The 14,739-nt window shown below is 37.5% G+C and overlaps 1 protein-coding gene across 18 annotated transcripts in view; it reads left to right on the forward strand.

The window, feature by feature from the left end:
- Positions 1 to 14,739, forward strand: part of LOC310911499 (titin-like) — a 240,789-nt gene that overhangs the window by 172,222 nt on the left and 53,828 nt on the right. For all 18 annotated transcript variants that reach the window (XM_083865081.1, XM_083865086.1, XM_083865093.1 and 15 more), the window contains 23 exons: positions 73 to 372; positions 460 to 777; positions 863 to 1,159; positions 1,249 to 1,548; positions 2,221 to 2,535; positions 2,627 to 2,775; positions 3,654 to 3,804; positions 3,893 to 4,174; positions 4,266 to 4,568; positions 4,673 to 4,975; positions 5,093 to 5,374; positions 5,835 to 6,134; positions 6,224 to 6,526; positions 6,652 to 6,960; positions 7,045 to 7,326; positions 7,585 to 7,884; positions 8,027 to 8,320; positions 8,416 to 11,382; positions 11,479 to 11,799; positions 11,907 to 12,191; positions 12,401 to 12,700; positions 13,029 to 13,331; positions 14,429 to 14,704. In XM_083865081.1, coding sequence (XP_083721207.1) covers positions 73 to 372; positions 460 to 777; positions 863 to 1,159; positions 1,249 to 1,548; positions 2,221 to 2,535; positions 2,627 to 2,775; positions 3,654 to 3,804; positions 3,893 to 4,174; positions 4,266 to 4,568; positions 4,673 to 4,975; positions 5,093 to 5,374; positions 5,835 to 6,134; positions 6,224 to 6,526; positions 6,652 to 6,960; positions 7,045 to 7,326; positions 7,585 to 7,884; positions 8,027 to 8,320; positions 8,416 to 11,382; positions 11,479 to 11,799; positions 11,907 to 12,191; positions 12,401 to 12,700; positions 13,029 to 13,331; positions 14,429 to 14,704 — 9,240 coding nt within the window. The remainder of the gene's footprint in view (positions 1 to 72; positions 373 to 459; positions 778 to 862; positions 1,160 to 1,248; positions 1,549 to 2,220; positions 2,536 to 2,626; positions 2,776 to 3,653; positions 3,805 to 3,892; positions 4,175 to 4,265; positions 4,569 to 4,672; positions 4,976 to 5,092; positions 5,375 to 5,834; positions 6,135 to 6,223; positions 6,527 to 6,651; positions 6,961 to 7,044; positions 7,327 to 7,584; positions 7,885 to 8,026; positions 8,321 to 8,415; positions 11,383 to 11,478; positions 11,800 to 11,906; positions 12,192 to 12,400; positions 12,701 to 13,028; positions 13,332 to 14,428; positions 14,705 to 14,739) is intronic.

Consider the following 14,739-nt stretch of genomic DNA (forward strand, 5'->3'; position numbering starts at 1 on the left):
ATTCAAATATTAGGGTTTAGTCTTATTTTTTTACATACTTATGTAAAATTGTGTCTGTTGTGCTTTTAACAGATGTCCCTGGTCCACCAAAAGACCTAAAAGTAAGTGATATCACAAGAGGTAGTTGCAAACTTTCATGGAAGATGCCAGACGATGATGGTGGAGATAGAATCAGAGGCTATGTTATAGAGAAAAGAAATATTGATGGGAAGGCCTGGACTAAGGTCAATCCAAACTGCGGCAGTACTTCCTTTGTGGTACCTGATCTCATAACTGGCCAAGAGTATTTCTTCCGGGTACGTGCAGAAAACCGTTTTGGAGTTGGCCCTCCTGCAGAAACTATCCAGCGGACCACAGCCAGGGATCCAATCCGTAAGTAAAATTAAAGTTGAACAAATCCTTTAAAATCATATGGTGCTGTATAGTGGATTTATTCATTCTTCTGTTTTGGTTGTGAAGATCCTCCTGATCCACCTATTAAACTGAGGATTGGCCTTGTAACCAAGAACACAGTGAGCCTGACATGGAAACCACCAAAGAATGATGGTGGAGCTCCTGTTACACATTATAATGTTGAATGTCTCCGCTGGGATCGTACTGGAGAAGTGAAAGAGTCTTGGAAGCAATGCAACAGACGTGATGTGGAAGAAACAAAGTTTACTGTTGAGGATCTTGTAGAAGGTGGAGAGTATGAATTCAGAGTCAAAGCTGTAAATATAGCAGGTCCTAGCAGACCTTCAGCCACTGTTGGCCCACTTGTTGTCAAAGACCAGACATGTAAGTACTGATACTAGTAAATACAAATTCCATTTTAAAATTATGAAGTATTTTTGTATACTACTTTTTCAATATTTTGTTGTAGGTCCACCATCTATTGAACTCAAAGAATTTATGGAAGTCGAAGAAGGAACAGATGTTAAAATTGTGGCCAAGATAAAGGGTGTACCCTTCCCCACATTAACATGGCTCAAAGCTCCTCCAAAGAAACCAGATGACAAATCACCAGTGATGTATGATCAACATGTCAACAAGATCGTTGATGAAAATACTTGCACTTTATTGATCCAACAGTCTCGCAGAAATGATACAGGCTTATATACTATAACAGCTGTAAATGACCTGGGAACCGCTTCAAAGGAGATGCGGCTGAATGTTCTGGGTACATATCAAGAACTCTTACAGTTACATTAATTGATAGCATTCCTTTGATACTTGATTAATTCTTCTTTTTTAAAATGTATCTTTTAGGTCGTCCTGGACCTCCAGTAGGACCTATTAAATTTGAGTCCATTTTGGCTGATAAAATGACAATATCATGGCTTCCTCCATTAGATGATGGTGGTTCTAAGATTACAAACTATGTTATAGAGAAAAAAGAAGCAAATAGGAAGACATGGGTGCCTGTTACCAATGAGCCTAAGGAATGCATATTCACTGTTCCCAAGCTGATGGAAGGCCATGAATACGTATTCCGCATTATGGCACAAAACAAATATGGTATTGGAGAACCTTTGGATAGTGAGCCAGAAACAGCACGAAACCTTTTCAGTAAGTAAAAATAAGCTTTCAAGTTATGTCAGTTGTTTCCATATGCTGGTATGTGTACAGCATCTTTTAAATACTACTACCGTTTTCTCTCTTCACTAAGTTTTCTAGAATAGCCTGAAGAGTTTTAGCAGTAGTACCTGGTTCTTAAAAGCATGTGTAGTGCTTAAAATATTTTTCTCCCTCCTTCTGTTATATCAAAATACAGTCTCAATATTTTAAGACCAAAATATACAAATAAATGCTTATTTGGTAAGATTCAGGTAATTCTATTGTATTTGAGACATTATTAACCTCATAGACCAGAAAGAATCAATTTCCTACCTTCAGTTTTGAAAAAGAAATTAGACAGAATATCTCAGACATAGGAGGAATGTTAGACTGGCAAGAGAAAATGGTTTTTAAAACAGCATGTGTTAGGCTGGGCACTAAAATGAGCTAGTGATCCAAAAAGGCTAGAAAATAAATAATTTTTGAAAATTTTTATTTGGGAGAAAGGTATTTCATTTTTCACAGAATTATATGTACGTGAATAGGCTGAGAAACTGCATGAGGCAAGAAATCTTGTGCAGATGGCTAACTACCTATTGAGGGCATAACTCTTTTGCACTTAGCTATTTCTGAGTATCTTTAGCATATTTTTTTTAAAGCTATGTGTGAATTTTTTTCCCTCAGCTGTCCCTGGACCTCCTGACAAGCCAACAGTTAGCAGTATAACACGTGACTCAATGACGGTAAACTGGGAAGAACCAGAACATGACGGTGGCTCTCCTATTACTGGTTACTGGTTGGAGCGCAAAGAGACCACAGGAAAGAGATGGACCAGGGTTAACCGAGATCCTATCAAGCCTATGACACTGGGGGTTTCTTACAAGGTTACAGGCCTTATTGAAGGCTCTGAATATCAGTTCCGTGTTTCAGCTATCAATGCAGCTGGGGTTGGCCCACCAAGCATGCCATCTGATCCAGCACTTGCTAGAGATCCTATTGGTAAATATTTTAAATTATTTTTTTCTAAATTTGAAAATATTCAAATAAGAACATATAATACATTGTTATGCTGTATGATGATATTTTTCAGCCCCACCTGGCCCTCCTGTACCAAAAGTTACTGATTGGACAAAGTCTTCTGTAGACTTGGAGTGGACTCCACCAATAAAGGATGGTGGTTCTAGAGTCACTGGCTACATTGTTGAGTTTAAAGAGGAAGGAAAGGAAGAATGGGAACGGGTAGGTGGCAAACCATTACAGAATCTGCACTTCTCTCTGTGTCTGTCAATATGAAATGCTCCAAAAAAAAAAAATTCTTAAAAAGTTTTTGCTGTTAAAGTTATTTTCTAGAAGTTGACACCATCATTATCTGTATATGTTTAAACTATAAGACCAAGCTTACCCTTCCTCAATATGAATAACTTTGCAATTACTAGATATAAAATTTTATAATTTTTATTTAAAGATGTGGGAAAATATGTAGGTAATATGGGATAAAAAAACCACAGAAGACCAAGTTAGAACTGTCAATGAAGTAACCCTCACTGGTATCAGACAATGCCAAAGCTTTTACAACTACTATGTTTCTACATTTTCCTCATTTTTTTCAATAGTGCATTACTGAAAATTTAACTGGTGCACACCTTGGCTATTTTTTTATATCTCCATAAATATACGGGTTCATTTTATGTAAGACCTATATTTCCTATACTGTTTCCAGGTAAAGAGACTTTATATTGGGTTTTGAAAAGAAAAGAGCTGAATTCCTTATTTTGTTGCTCTCACTTACATGTTTGTGTCCAAAAATACATGCAATTCTTGTGAGACCAGAGTATTGTAATTTCTAAATTGCTAAATTCTAACAGCCTTCTATCTTATAATAAGTTAGGAAAGAGATGAATCTTCAGAATAGCTTGTAGGTCCATGACGCATATTTCTTTAAAAACTTCTGTTGAATTCTGTGTGGGCCAAATCCATGTGTGGTTAATACTTTTGTGTGCTTGTAAATGCAAGTAATATCTGAAGTAATATCTAATGTAAGATTTGTTTCAAACTCTACAAAGAAATTGATGATGTCTTGATGTTTGCTGATGTTACAATGGTGGTTTTTTTTCCAGGTAAAAGATAAAGAAATTAGAGGAACCAAGTTTGTTGTGGCAGGATTAAAAGAAGGTTGTTTTTACAAATTTAGAGTTAGAGCAGTAAATGCTGCTGGCATCGGAGAACCTGGAGAAGTTACAGACATTATTGAAATGAAGGACCGAATTGGTATTTATCATTTTGATTTACATTTTTAGTACCTCTAACTCGAAGTAAGAAGAAGAAATTATTGACTTTTTTTTTTTTCTTCCCTCAGTGGCTCCTGATATTAATTTGGATGCAAGTGTCAGGGACAGAATTGTTGTTCATGCTGGAGGAGTAATTCGGATCATAGCTTATGTCTCAGGAAAACCACCTCCAACAGTGACTTGGAGCAGGGATGAACAAGCTTTACCAGAAGAAGCCAAAATTGAAGAAACAGCTATTAGTTCTTCTTTAATCATCAGGAATTGCAAAAGGAGTCACCAGGGTTTATACACTCTTCTTGCTAAAAATGATGGTGGTGAGAGGAAGAAGACAATTATTGTTGATGTGCTAGGTAAATAGCAGCTTCAGTGCTTGTGAACAAGTACAGTTTCATAAGATTCAGCATGTATGTTTGAATACTCCATTTTTTTCTTTGCTTTCAGATGTGCCAGGTCCAGTTGGAATGCCACTCCTTACAGAGAATCTAACCAATGACTCTTGTAAATTGTCATGGTTTACTCCAGAAGATGATGGTGGTTCTCCTATTACCAACTATATAATTGAAAAACGTGAATCTGACCATAGAGCTTGGACTCCAGTGACCTACACAGTTACAAGGCAGAATGCTACTATTCAGGGACTCATTCAAGGGAAAGCCTACTTTTTCCGAATTGCAGCTGAGAATATAATTGGCATGGGTCCTTTCACAGAAACAACAAAGGAGATTCTCATTAGAGATCCAATCAGTAAGAATATTTTTAGTTTGGATAATTGTCATATGAGTTTAATACACTGGAAGATTCTGAATATACAGAAAAATTAATCTACCTTATTTTTACTTTATTCATAGCTGTTCCTGACCGTCCAGAAGACCTGGAAGTAAAAGCAGTTACCAAGAACTCAGTTACACTAACTTGGAACCCTCCAAAATATAATGGAGGCTCAGATATCACCATGTATGTTCTAGAGAGCCGACTCATTGGAAAAGACAAATTCCACAAAGTTACAAAGGAGAAAATGCTTGATAGGAAATTCACTGTAGAAGGCTTGAAAGAGGGTGACACCTATGAGTATCGTGTGAGTGCCTGCAATATTGTAGGGCAAGGCAAGCCATCATTTTGCACTAAGCCTATCACGTGCAAGGATGAACTTGGTATGTTTCTTTTTCATATTTCTTTTAAAATAGTAATTAAATTTACTGATTCCTTACTTTTTCATATTAATATTGCTGACATTTGTGGGCTTTGTGTATTTTAACATTGTCTTTCAGCTCCTCCCACACTTGACCTTGACTTTAGAGACAAGCTTATTGTCCGAGTTGGTGAAGCTTTCAGCTTGACTGGACGTTACTCAGGCAAACCTGCACCAAAGGTTACTTGGCTAAAGGATGATATTGTTGTGAAAGAAGATGACAGAATAAAGATCAAAACAACTCCTACAACTCTTTGTTTGGGGATACTAAAATCCGTCCGTGAGGACACAGGAAAATATTGTGTTACTGTAGAGAACAGCACAGGATCAAGAAAAGGATTTTGTCAAGTTAATGTTGTTGGTAGGTTTTACTGAACAACAATATTGTCTGTGATTTTTATTAGTGATTAGAATTCATTCAGTTTTATAAAATTTAAGTATTGAAATATGTTCTTTGTTATGATAATTCAATTTACTGCATTCTCAGTTATACTGAAAAGTTATACATTAATTTTGAGCACATATTTAACTCTGAATTAGTTTATTCAGCGTGAATAATTTAATGTCTCTACATGCATTTAGAGACTATCAACACTGTAGAAAATGTTAATTACCAAAAACATTATAAGCATTAAGGAATTAATTCCAGTATGTCAAATATGTATTACAGAGGAATAGCCCTGAAATCTCAATTCCTTATTATAACTGTGATGTCAGGTTTCTAATTTTATACTATATTTGCTGTATTGATACTGTTTAATCTATGTTGTTTTGTGGAGTTCATAAAAAAGCATGGCTGTGGTTTATTCTTTCTTAAACAGATCGCCCATCACCTCCAGTAGGCCCAGTTATATTTGATGAAGTCTTTAAAGATCATATGGTAGTTTCCTGGAAACCTCCATTAGATGATGGAGGCAGTGAAATTACAAATTACATAATTGAGAAGAAGGATACACACAAAGACTTGTGGATGCCAGTTACATCTTCCACAGTGAAGACAACATGCAAAGTTCCCAAGCTGCTTGAAGGAAGAGAATATCAAATTCGAATTTATGCTGAAAATCTTTATGGCATAAGCGATCCTCTCATCTCTGATGAGATGAAAGCCAAGGACCGTTTCCGTAAGTTTTTAATTTTAAATTTTATTTGGATACTCCAGTCTTTATTCTGTTTGTAATGCTCTTACACTCTTTTTTTCTTCTCACCACAGGTGTTCCTGATGCACCTGAGCAACCAATCATTAAGGATGTAACCAAGGACTCTGCAGTAGTGGTTTGGAACAAACCATATGATGGAGGCAAGCCAATAACAAACTACATTGTAGAAAAGAAGGAAACAATGGCTACAAGATGGGTCAAAGCTACCAAAGACCCAATTTTCCCTGGTACAAAGTTCAAAGTACCTGATCTCCTTGAAGGCTGTCAGTATGAATTCCGTGTTTCAGCAGAGAATGAAATTGGTGTTGGTGATCCTAGTCCACCATCAAAGCCAATTTTCGCTAGAGATCCAATCGGTAAAGTATCACATTTCATTTCTCATTGAATTTTTAATGCACTCAGTTTCAGATAGAAATTTATTCTAATAGCTTCTTCTTTTTTTTTCTCTCATTTCTTTATTTTTTTTTTACTTTTTTAACAGCCAAACCAAGTCCACCTGTTAATCCAGAAGCAGTAGATAAAACTAAAAATTCAGTTGATTTATCTTGGCAACCACCACGCCATGATGGAAATGGCAAGATAATTGGCTACCTTATAGAGTATCAGAAAGTTGGAGATGAAGAATGGAAACAGGCTAATCTTACAGCAGATTCTTGTCCTGAAACAAACTACAAAGTCACTGGTCTTACTGAAGGATTAACCTATAAATTCAGGGTCAAGGCAGTCAATGCAGCAGGCGAATCTGATCCAGCACATGTTCCTGATCCAGTAGAAGTAAAGGATAGGCTTGGTGAGTCTAATAAAATCAGATAAGTTTACCCAAGAACAGACTTCTTTTTCCTCAATTTGTAAAAACTTATATTTTTGATTCCAGAACCTCCTGAGTTAATACTTGATGCTAATATGGCCCGAGAACAGCACGTAAAAGCTGGAGATACCCTGAGACTTAGTGCTGTTATTAAAGGTGTTCCATTCCCAAAAGTTACTTGGAAGAAAGAAGATCATGAGGTCTCACCCAAAGCTGATATTGAAGTTACAGGAGTTGGCAGTAAACTTGAAATCCGTAACACTGTCCATGAAGATGGTGGAATGTACTCCCTGACAGTTGAAAATCCAGCTGGTTCAAAGACTGTTTCAGTAAAAGTTGTGGTCTTAGGTAATTTTTTTGTATTCTTTCTATACAACACCTTTTTACTCTATAATTGGAGATTAAGAAATAAGGGAATTTCTGGAAAATATCTGTAAACCAAGTTATAAACCAAGTTATATTTTTATTTTTATGCAAATATGGAAAACAGAAAAAATACTAAAAATTACATAAAATATAATATAGTTTATCTTGAAATTTACAAAGTTTTTAAAGAAATGCTTCAGTTACCAAATAAATAACCAATTATATTTTTTTCAATGTTAGATAAGCCTGGTCCACCCAGAAATCTGAATATCAGTGATGTTAGAAGTGACTCTTGCTATATCACTTGGATGGAACCAGAAGACGATGGTGGCTCTGTGATTACCAACTATGTGGTGGAGAGGAAAGATGTGGCTTCTGCACAGTGGGTAGCCATCTCGTCATCCTCCAAGAAACGCAGTCATCTGGCTAAATATCTGATGGAAGGCACTCAGTATCTCTTCCGAGTTGCAGCTGAGAATCAGTATGGTAGAGGTCCATATGTGGAAACACTTAAGCCTATTAAAGCTATAGATCCACTACGTAAGTGTTTTTCAGTTATATGATTTGTTTTCTTCATATGGGATTTGGTAATTTTGAGGTTGTCCTGTTGGTATGAACATGATACACTGGTACCATAGATTTTTTTCATCCTAGTAACCATTTTGGTTTTGTATTTTAAAAGATCCTCCAGGGCCACCAAAGAATCTGCATCATGTAGATGTTGACAAGACTGAAGTTTCCCTTGTTTGGAATCGACCAGATCGTGATGGTGGTGCTGAAATAACTGGGTATTTGGTGGAATATCAAGAAGATGGTGCAGATGAATGGACCAAGTTCCAGACAGTCCCTATGCTAGACTGTGTTGTTACAGGCCTACAGAAAGGAAAAATATACAAATTCCGTGTGAGAGCTCAAAACATTGTTGGTCTTAGCCTTCCAGATACAACTATACCAATAGAGTGTCAAGAAAAACTAGGTAATTTTTGGGTTTTCATGGGTTTTCACTGATTTTTCTCTTTTTCTATAAGCATTTGCCCTGAAAAAATAATTTCCATTTTTCTCTAATTTCAGTACCTCCCTCTGTGGATCTAGATGTGAAGTTAATTGAAGGTCTTGTGGTTAAAGCTGGCACCACAGTGCGCCTTCCAGCGATTATGAGAGGTGTGCCAGTTCCCACAGCAAAATGGGTTACTGATGACACTGAAATTAAACCAGATGGCAAATACAAGATTGAGACTGACAATTACTCAACTGTGCTTACTATCAAAGACTGTGTAAGAAAAGATACAGGAGAATATCTACTCACAGTATCTAATGCAGCTGGCAGCAAAACTGTTGCTCTGCACCTTACAGTTTTGGATGTTCCAGGCCCACCAACTGGCCCTATCAATATTCTTGAAGTAACACCGGAATATATGGTTATTTCTTGGCGCCCTCCTAAAGATGATGGTGGGAGTCCTATAATAAATTACATCGTTGAGAAGCGTCAATCAAAGAAAGAAACTTGGGGAGTGGTTAGCTCTGGAACAAGTCACACAAAAATTAAGGTTCCCCGACTGCAGAAAGGCTGTGAATATATTTTCCGTGTTCGTGCAGAAAATAAGATAGGCATTGGTGCACCCCTGGATTCAGAACCAACAGTTGCTAAATACATGTTTGATCCACCATCCCCACCTGGTAAACCAACTGTTTATGATATTACAGAAAATGCTGCAACAGTGTCTTGGACCCTACCGAAATCTGATGGTGGAACTCCAATAACTGGTTATATACTTGAGCGCCGGGAAGCATCTGGTAAATGGGTGCGTGTCAATAAGACACCTATTCTTGATATGAAATACAGAGTCACTGGTCTTTTTGAAGGCAACACATATGAATTCAGAGTTTTTGCAGAAAACATGGTGGGATTAAGCAAACCATCTCCAAGCTCTGATCCAATAAAAGCATCACGTCCTATCACTCCTCCTGGACCACCTATAAATCCAAAATTAAAAGACAAAACTAAAGAATCAGCTGATCTTGTGTGGACAAAGCCCCTAAAGGATGGTGGCAGCCCAATTCTGGGATACATTGTGGAATGTCAGAAAGCTGGAACTACTCAGTGGAATAGGATTAATAAGGATGAACTCATTAGACAGTGTGCTTTCAGAGTACCTGGATTAATAGAAGGAAATGAATATAAGTTCCGAATAAAAGCTGCCAACATCGTGGGAGAGGGAGAACCAAGAGAGCTACCAGAAACTGTACTTGCAAAAGATATTCTTTCTCCTCCAGAAATAAGCCTAGATGTGACCTGCCGAGACTTAATTACTGTCCGAGTAGGTCAAACAATACGTATTACTGGTAAGGTAAAAGGCAGACCAGATCCTGAAATAACATGGTCTAAAGATGGCAAAGTACTAGTCCAAGAAAAACATGTTGAAATACTTCATGATCTACCTAATGTTGAACTGCAAGTGAAGGAAGCCAAAAGATCTGATCATGGCAAGTATATAATAGCAGCAAAGAACAGCTGTGGACAGGCTCAAGCTTTTGCTGTTGTTAATGTACTTGACAGACCTGGACCATGTCAGAACCTAAAAATAAGCTATGTCACAAAAGACTCTTGTATGATTTCTTGGGAGAGTCCAGTGGATAATGGTGGCTCTGAAATTACAAATTACATAGTAGAATACCGTCAACCGAATCAGAGGGGATGGTCAATTGTCTCCTCTGATATTACTAAACGATTAGTAAAGGCAAATCTTGTAGAGAACCGTGAATACTTCTTCAGAGTTTGTGCAGAGAACAAAATAGGTCCAGGTCCTTGCATTGAGACTAAGACTCCTATCCTTGCTATCAATCCTATTGACAAGCCTGGAGAGCCAGAAAATCTTCACATTGCAGAGAAAGGAAAGACATTTGTATATCTGAAATGGAGAAGGCCAGATTATGATGGTGGAAGTCCCAATTTAAGTTATCATGTTGAGAGAAAACTGAAAGATTCAGATGAATGGGAAAGAGTTCACAAAGGCAGCATTAAGGAAACACACTACATGGTAGATAAATGTGTGGAAAATAAAATTTACCAATTCCGAGTTCAAACTAAGAATGAGGCTGGTGAAAGTAACTGGGTAAAAACAGCTGAAGTTGTTGTGAAGGAAGATCTCCAGAAACCAGTGCTAGATTTGAAGTTAAGTGGTGTTCTAACTGTGAAAGCAGGTGACACAATTAGAATTGAAGCTGGAGTCAGAGGAAAACCACAGCCTGAAGTTGTATGGACAAAAGACAAAGATGCCACAGATCTCACCAGATCTCCAAGAGTCAGTATTGAAAACACTTCCGACACATCTAAGTTTGTTCTCACAAAATCAAGGCGTACTGATGGTGGGAAATACGTGATTACAGCAACTAATGCAGCTGGTAGCTTTGTAGCATATGCTACTGTTATTGTCTTGGATAAACCAGGTCCTGTACGAAATTTGAAAGTTACTGACATTTCAAGTGATAGATGTACTGTTACTTGGGATCCTCCAGAAGATGATGGCGGTTGTGAAATACAGAACTACATCTTGGAAAAATGTGAAAGCAAGCGTATGGTTTGGTCTACATACTCTTCCTCTGTCCTAACCAACTATGCCAAAGTGACACGCCTCATTGAAGGTAATGAATATATATTCAGAGTGCGTGCGGAGAATAAAATGGGCACTGGTCCACCAACAGAAACACATCCAATTATTGCAAAAACAAAATATGATAGACCTGGACGCCCCGACCCTCCAGATGTCACAAGAGTCAGCAAAGAAGAGATGACTGTAGTTTGGAATCCACCAGAATATGATGGTGGCAAATCAATTACAGGATACATTTTAGAGAAGAAAGAGAAACGGTCACTAAGATGGGTTCCTGTTACTAAAACTCCAATCCCAGAGAGACGCAAGAAGGTCACTAATCTCTTCCCTGGTCACGAATACCAGTTCCGTGTCAGTGCTGAAAATGAAGTTGGACTTGGAGAACCAAGCTTGCCATCAAGACCTGTAATAGCCAAAGACCCAATAGGTAAAATACCGTTGAATTTTGCTGTATTATTTCAATGTTAACAGATTGATAAACCATGCATCTGTGTTCTAATCTGTAATTTTTACTGCCTTGTAGAACCGCCTGGTCCTCCCACAAATTTCAGAGTGGTTGATAGCACAAAGACTTCCTTAACTCTTGGCTGGGGAAAACCGGTGTATGATGGTGGTGCTCCGATTATTGGATATGTTGTGGAAATGAGACCAAAAGTTGAGGGTGCTGATCCTGAAGCAGGATGGAAACGATGTAATGTTGCTGCTCAAGTTATTCATACAGAATTCACGGCTACCAGCCTGGATGAGAAGCAATTGTACGAGTTCAGGGTTTCTGCCCAAAACCAGGTTGGCCTTGGCCGACCAGCAGAATTGAAAGAAGCTGTGTCTCCCAAAGAAATTCTAGGTGAGTTTTCCCATCCTCTTTTGGGGTGTTTACATACAACACTTCATTTGCTTTAGGCTTATTTATTTCATGTGCAAAACTTTGTATTTTATTTCTTTCTCTTTCAGAGCCTCCTGAGATTGAGCTGGATGCAAGCATGAGAAAGTTAGTCACAGTCAGAGCAGGATGCCCGATTAGACTTTTCGCCATTATTAGGGGTCGCCCAGCACCAAAAGTCACCTGGAGGAGAATGGGTGTGGATAATGTTATCAGAAAAGGACAAGTTGATCTGGTTGACACTATGGCCTTCTGTGTCATTCCCGATTCAACACGTGATGACTCTGGCAAATATTCATTGACACTTGTTAATGCAGCTGGAGAAAAGGCTGTATTTGTGAACGTCAGAGTTCTGGGTAAGTAATGAGAGAAGTACCTCAAGACAATTTTCTAGCTATTTTGGATGTTCCTTGCAGGAATATTTATGATCCCCAGGTGCAGCAGTTTTTCAGCATAACTCTATCATCACCAACACTAACTCCCTCCATGTATAAGGCTTTTGGCCCCCTTTGGTTTTAACTTATTGAAGAAGAAAATACTGACATAAATTGAAATTTCTTCACAGATACTCCTGGACCTGTGTCAGACTTCAAGGTTACAGATGTCACCAAGATGTCCTGCCATCTTTCATGGGCACCTCCAGAGAATGATGGGGGTAGCCCAGTGACTCATTACATCCTGCAGAAACGGGAGGCTGACAGGAAGACCTGGGCAACAGTCACAGCAGAACTAAAGAAAACTAGTTTCCAAATAGCAAATCTTGTGCCTGGAAATGAGTATTACTTCAGAGTAACAGCAGTAAATGAATACGGGTCAGGTGTTCCAAGTGACATACCAAAACCTGTTCTAGCAACAGATCCTCTAAGTGAGTATGCCTCTATGTGTACTTTATGTTTGCCTCCATGGACATTTTCTGTTTGTTTCTCTCTAATTTTAGTCAGATTTTTGCATTTTTCGACTTAGTGCTTCTAAACTGAACAATGCTGCTAACTACTCAAGTATAAACATAAGTATTTCTATGTCAGTTTCTTTCAAATAATATGATCAATTAATATAGTACCTTTGAAATTATTACAACTTTTGCTCTTTTCTATATTGTACTTGTTGAATTTGCATGGATAGCATCCAATATTCAAGAATAAGAAGATCTTGAAAATTCAGTGTTTAATGTGTTTCTTTTTTTACCCTGAAAGGTGAACCTGATCCACCAAGAAAACTTGAAGTTACTGAAATAACAAAGAATAGTGCTACTTTAGGCTGGCTGCCACCACTGCGCGATGGAGGCTCTAAAATTGATGGATACATTGTTAGCTACAAAGAACATGATCAACCAGCAGATCGCTGGACAGAATATTCAGTTGTTAAAGATCTCTCCATTGTTGTAGCTGGTCTGAAAGAAGGAAAGAAGTACAACTTTAGAGTGGCAGCTAGAAATGCTGTAGGAGTAAGTCTGCCAATAGAAGCTACAGGAGAATATGAAATTAAAGAACAACTCAGTAAGTAAAAAATTAAATACTACCTAATACACTGCTTTAATAATTAAATGAGCAAGATATACAGGTTTTTGAGTCACAGAAAGACATTTGCTTTATGGAGTTATCTGGAGGATTATGATTAACTATAGTGAATATTCTTATGTTGTGTATATTGTGTACATATTATGATTATGTACTGAATATTTTGACAGGTCAGGAAAAAATAAAAGCTGATCACTAATTCAGAATTATTAAATAGTTTTTCAGTTACAGTTTCAGTTGAAACCAGAAGATAAGAATTAGGGAGAAATAATAAGTACTTTCAATGAAGTTTAAATGAAAGAGAAAAAATGTCAGACTAATAGTTTGAGACATAAATGGGAAAGCTGGAGCTGTTTTAATATAAGAGAAAATAAGTGGTTTGTATTTTAAGGTTGGTTGAGAATATAAAACAAAAATCATGGAGGACAAGGTGGGCCTATTTAAGGTGGCAGGGTTCCTGAGGCACGGGAGGATGTAGGGAAAGGGCAAAATGATTAGAATCTTCTTAATTTGGGACATGGGAAGAAAAAGAGAGGTAGAGGAGGATGAAAACTAGCCAGTGGAAGGAAATACACCAAAAATGCTGGCAGGTTTCTTTTCAGAAGAATAATGATTTTGTGCAAAAGAAGTAGGAGAAAAATAATTCAAGGATACAGAAAGATGGACTGTGCAAGCAGGTTCATCTCAGTAAGAACTTCAGTTTTCTTCCCATTCATGTTTCTTGTAGAAGGTCAGCAATAAGTGATCAAGAAGTTTCAAATAAAAAGAGGAATTATATTTCTTGCAATAATAGTGCACAGGTCTCTACATAAATGTGTGTTAAGGCAATCCAAATTAATAAATATTCTCTTATTAACTGTACAATAACGTAAAAGTAAGACGGGAATGCATATTGCCACCTGCAGAAACTAAAGTTGTCCATAAGTGAAACCTAAATTAAAGATTTTCTAGTCATTCATATAGGTGATTCTACTTAAGAGAAAGGCAGAGAAGTTTCACATGAAAAATAAAAAAAAGTAAATTAATATGTCGCAGAAGTTGAACTTATTTGCCTCTGTGTGTTTTTCTTTTTACAGTCCCACCTAAGATTCTGATGCCTGATCATGTTCACATTAAAGCTGGAAAGAAACTGAGAATTGAAGCTCATGTATATGGGAAGCCTCAGCCTGTCTGTAAATGGCTGAAAGGAGATCAAGATGTAGTTACATCCAGTCGCCTTGCTGTTCATAAAGCAGAAAAGTCTTCTGTTCTTATCATAAAGGATGTGACTAGAAAAGATACTGACTTTTACACTCTTACTGCAGAAAATAGCTCTGGTACTGATAGTCAGAAAATCAAAGTGACAGTCATGGGTATGTTCCATTTGGTTGTTTTTCATTTCAGCTTT

This window comes from Zosterops lateralis (genome assembly GCF_965231275.1).
Source record: "Zosterops lateralis genome assembly, chromosome: 7".
NCBI lineage: Eukaryota > Metazoa > Chordata > Aves > Passeriformes > Zosteropidae > Zosterops > Zosterops lateralis.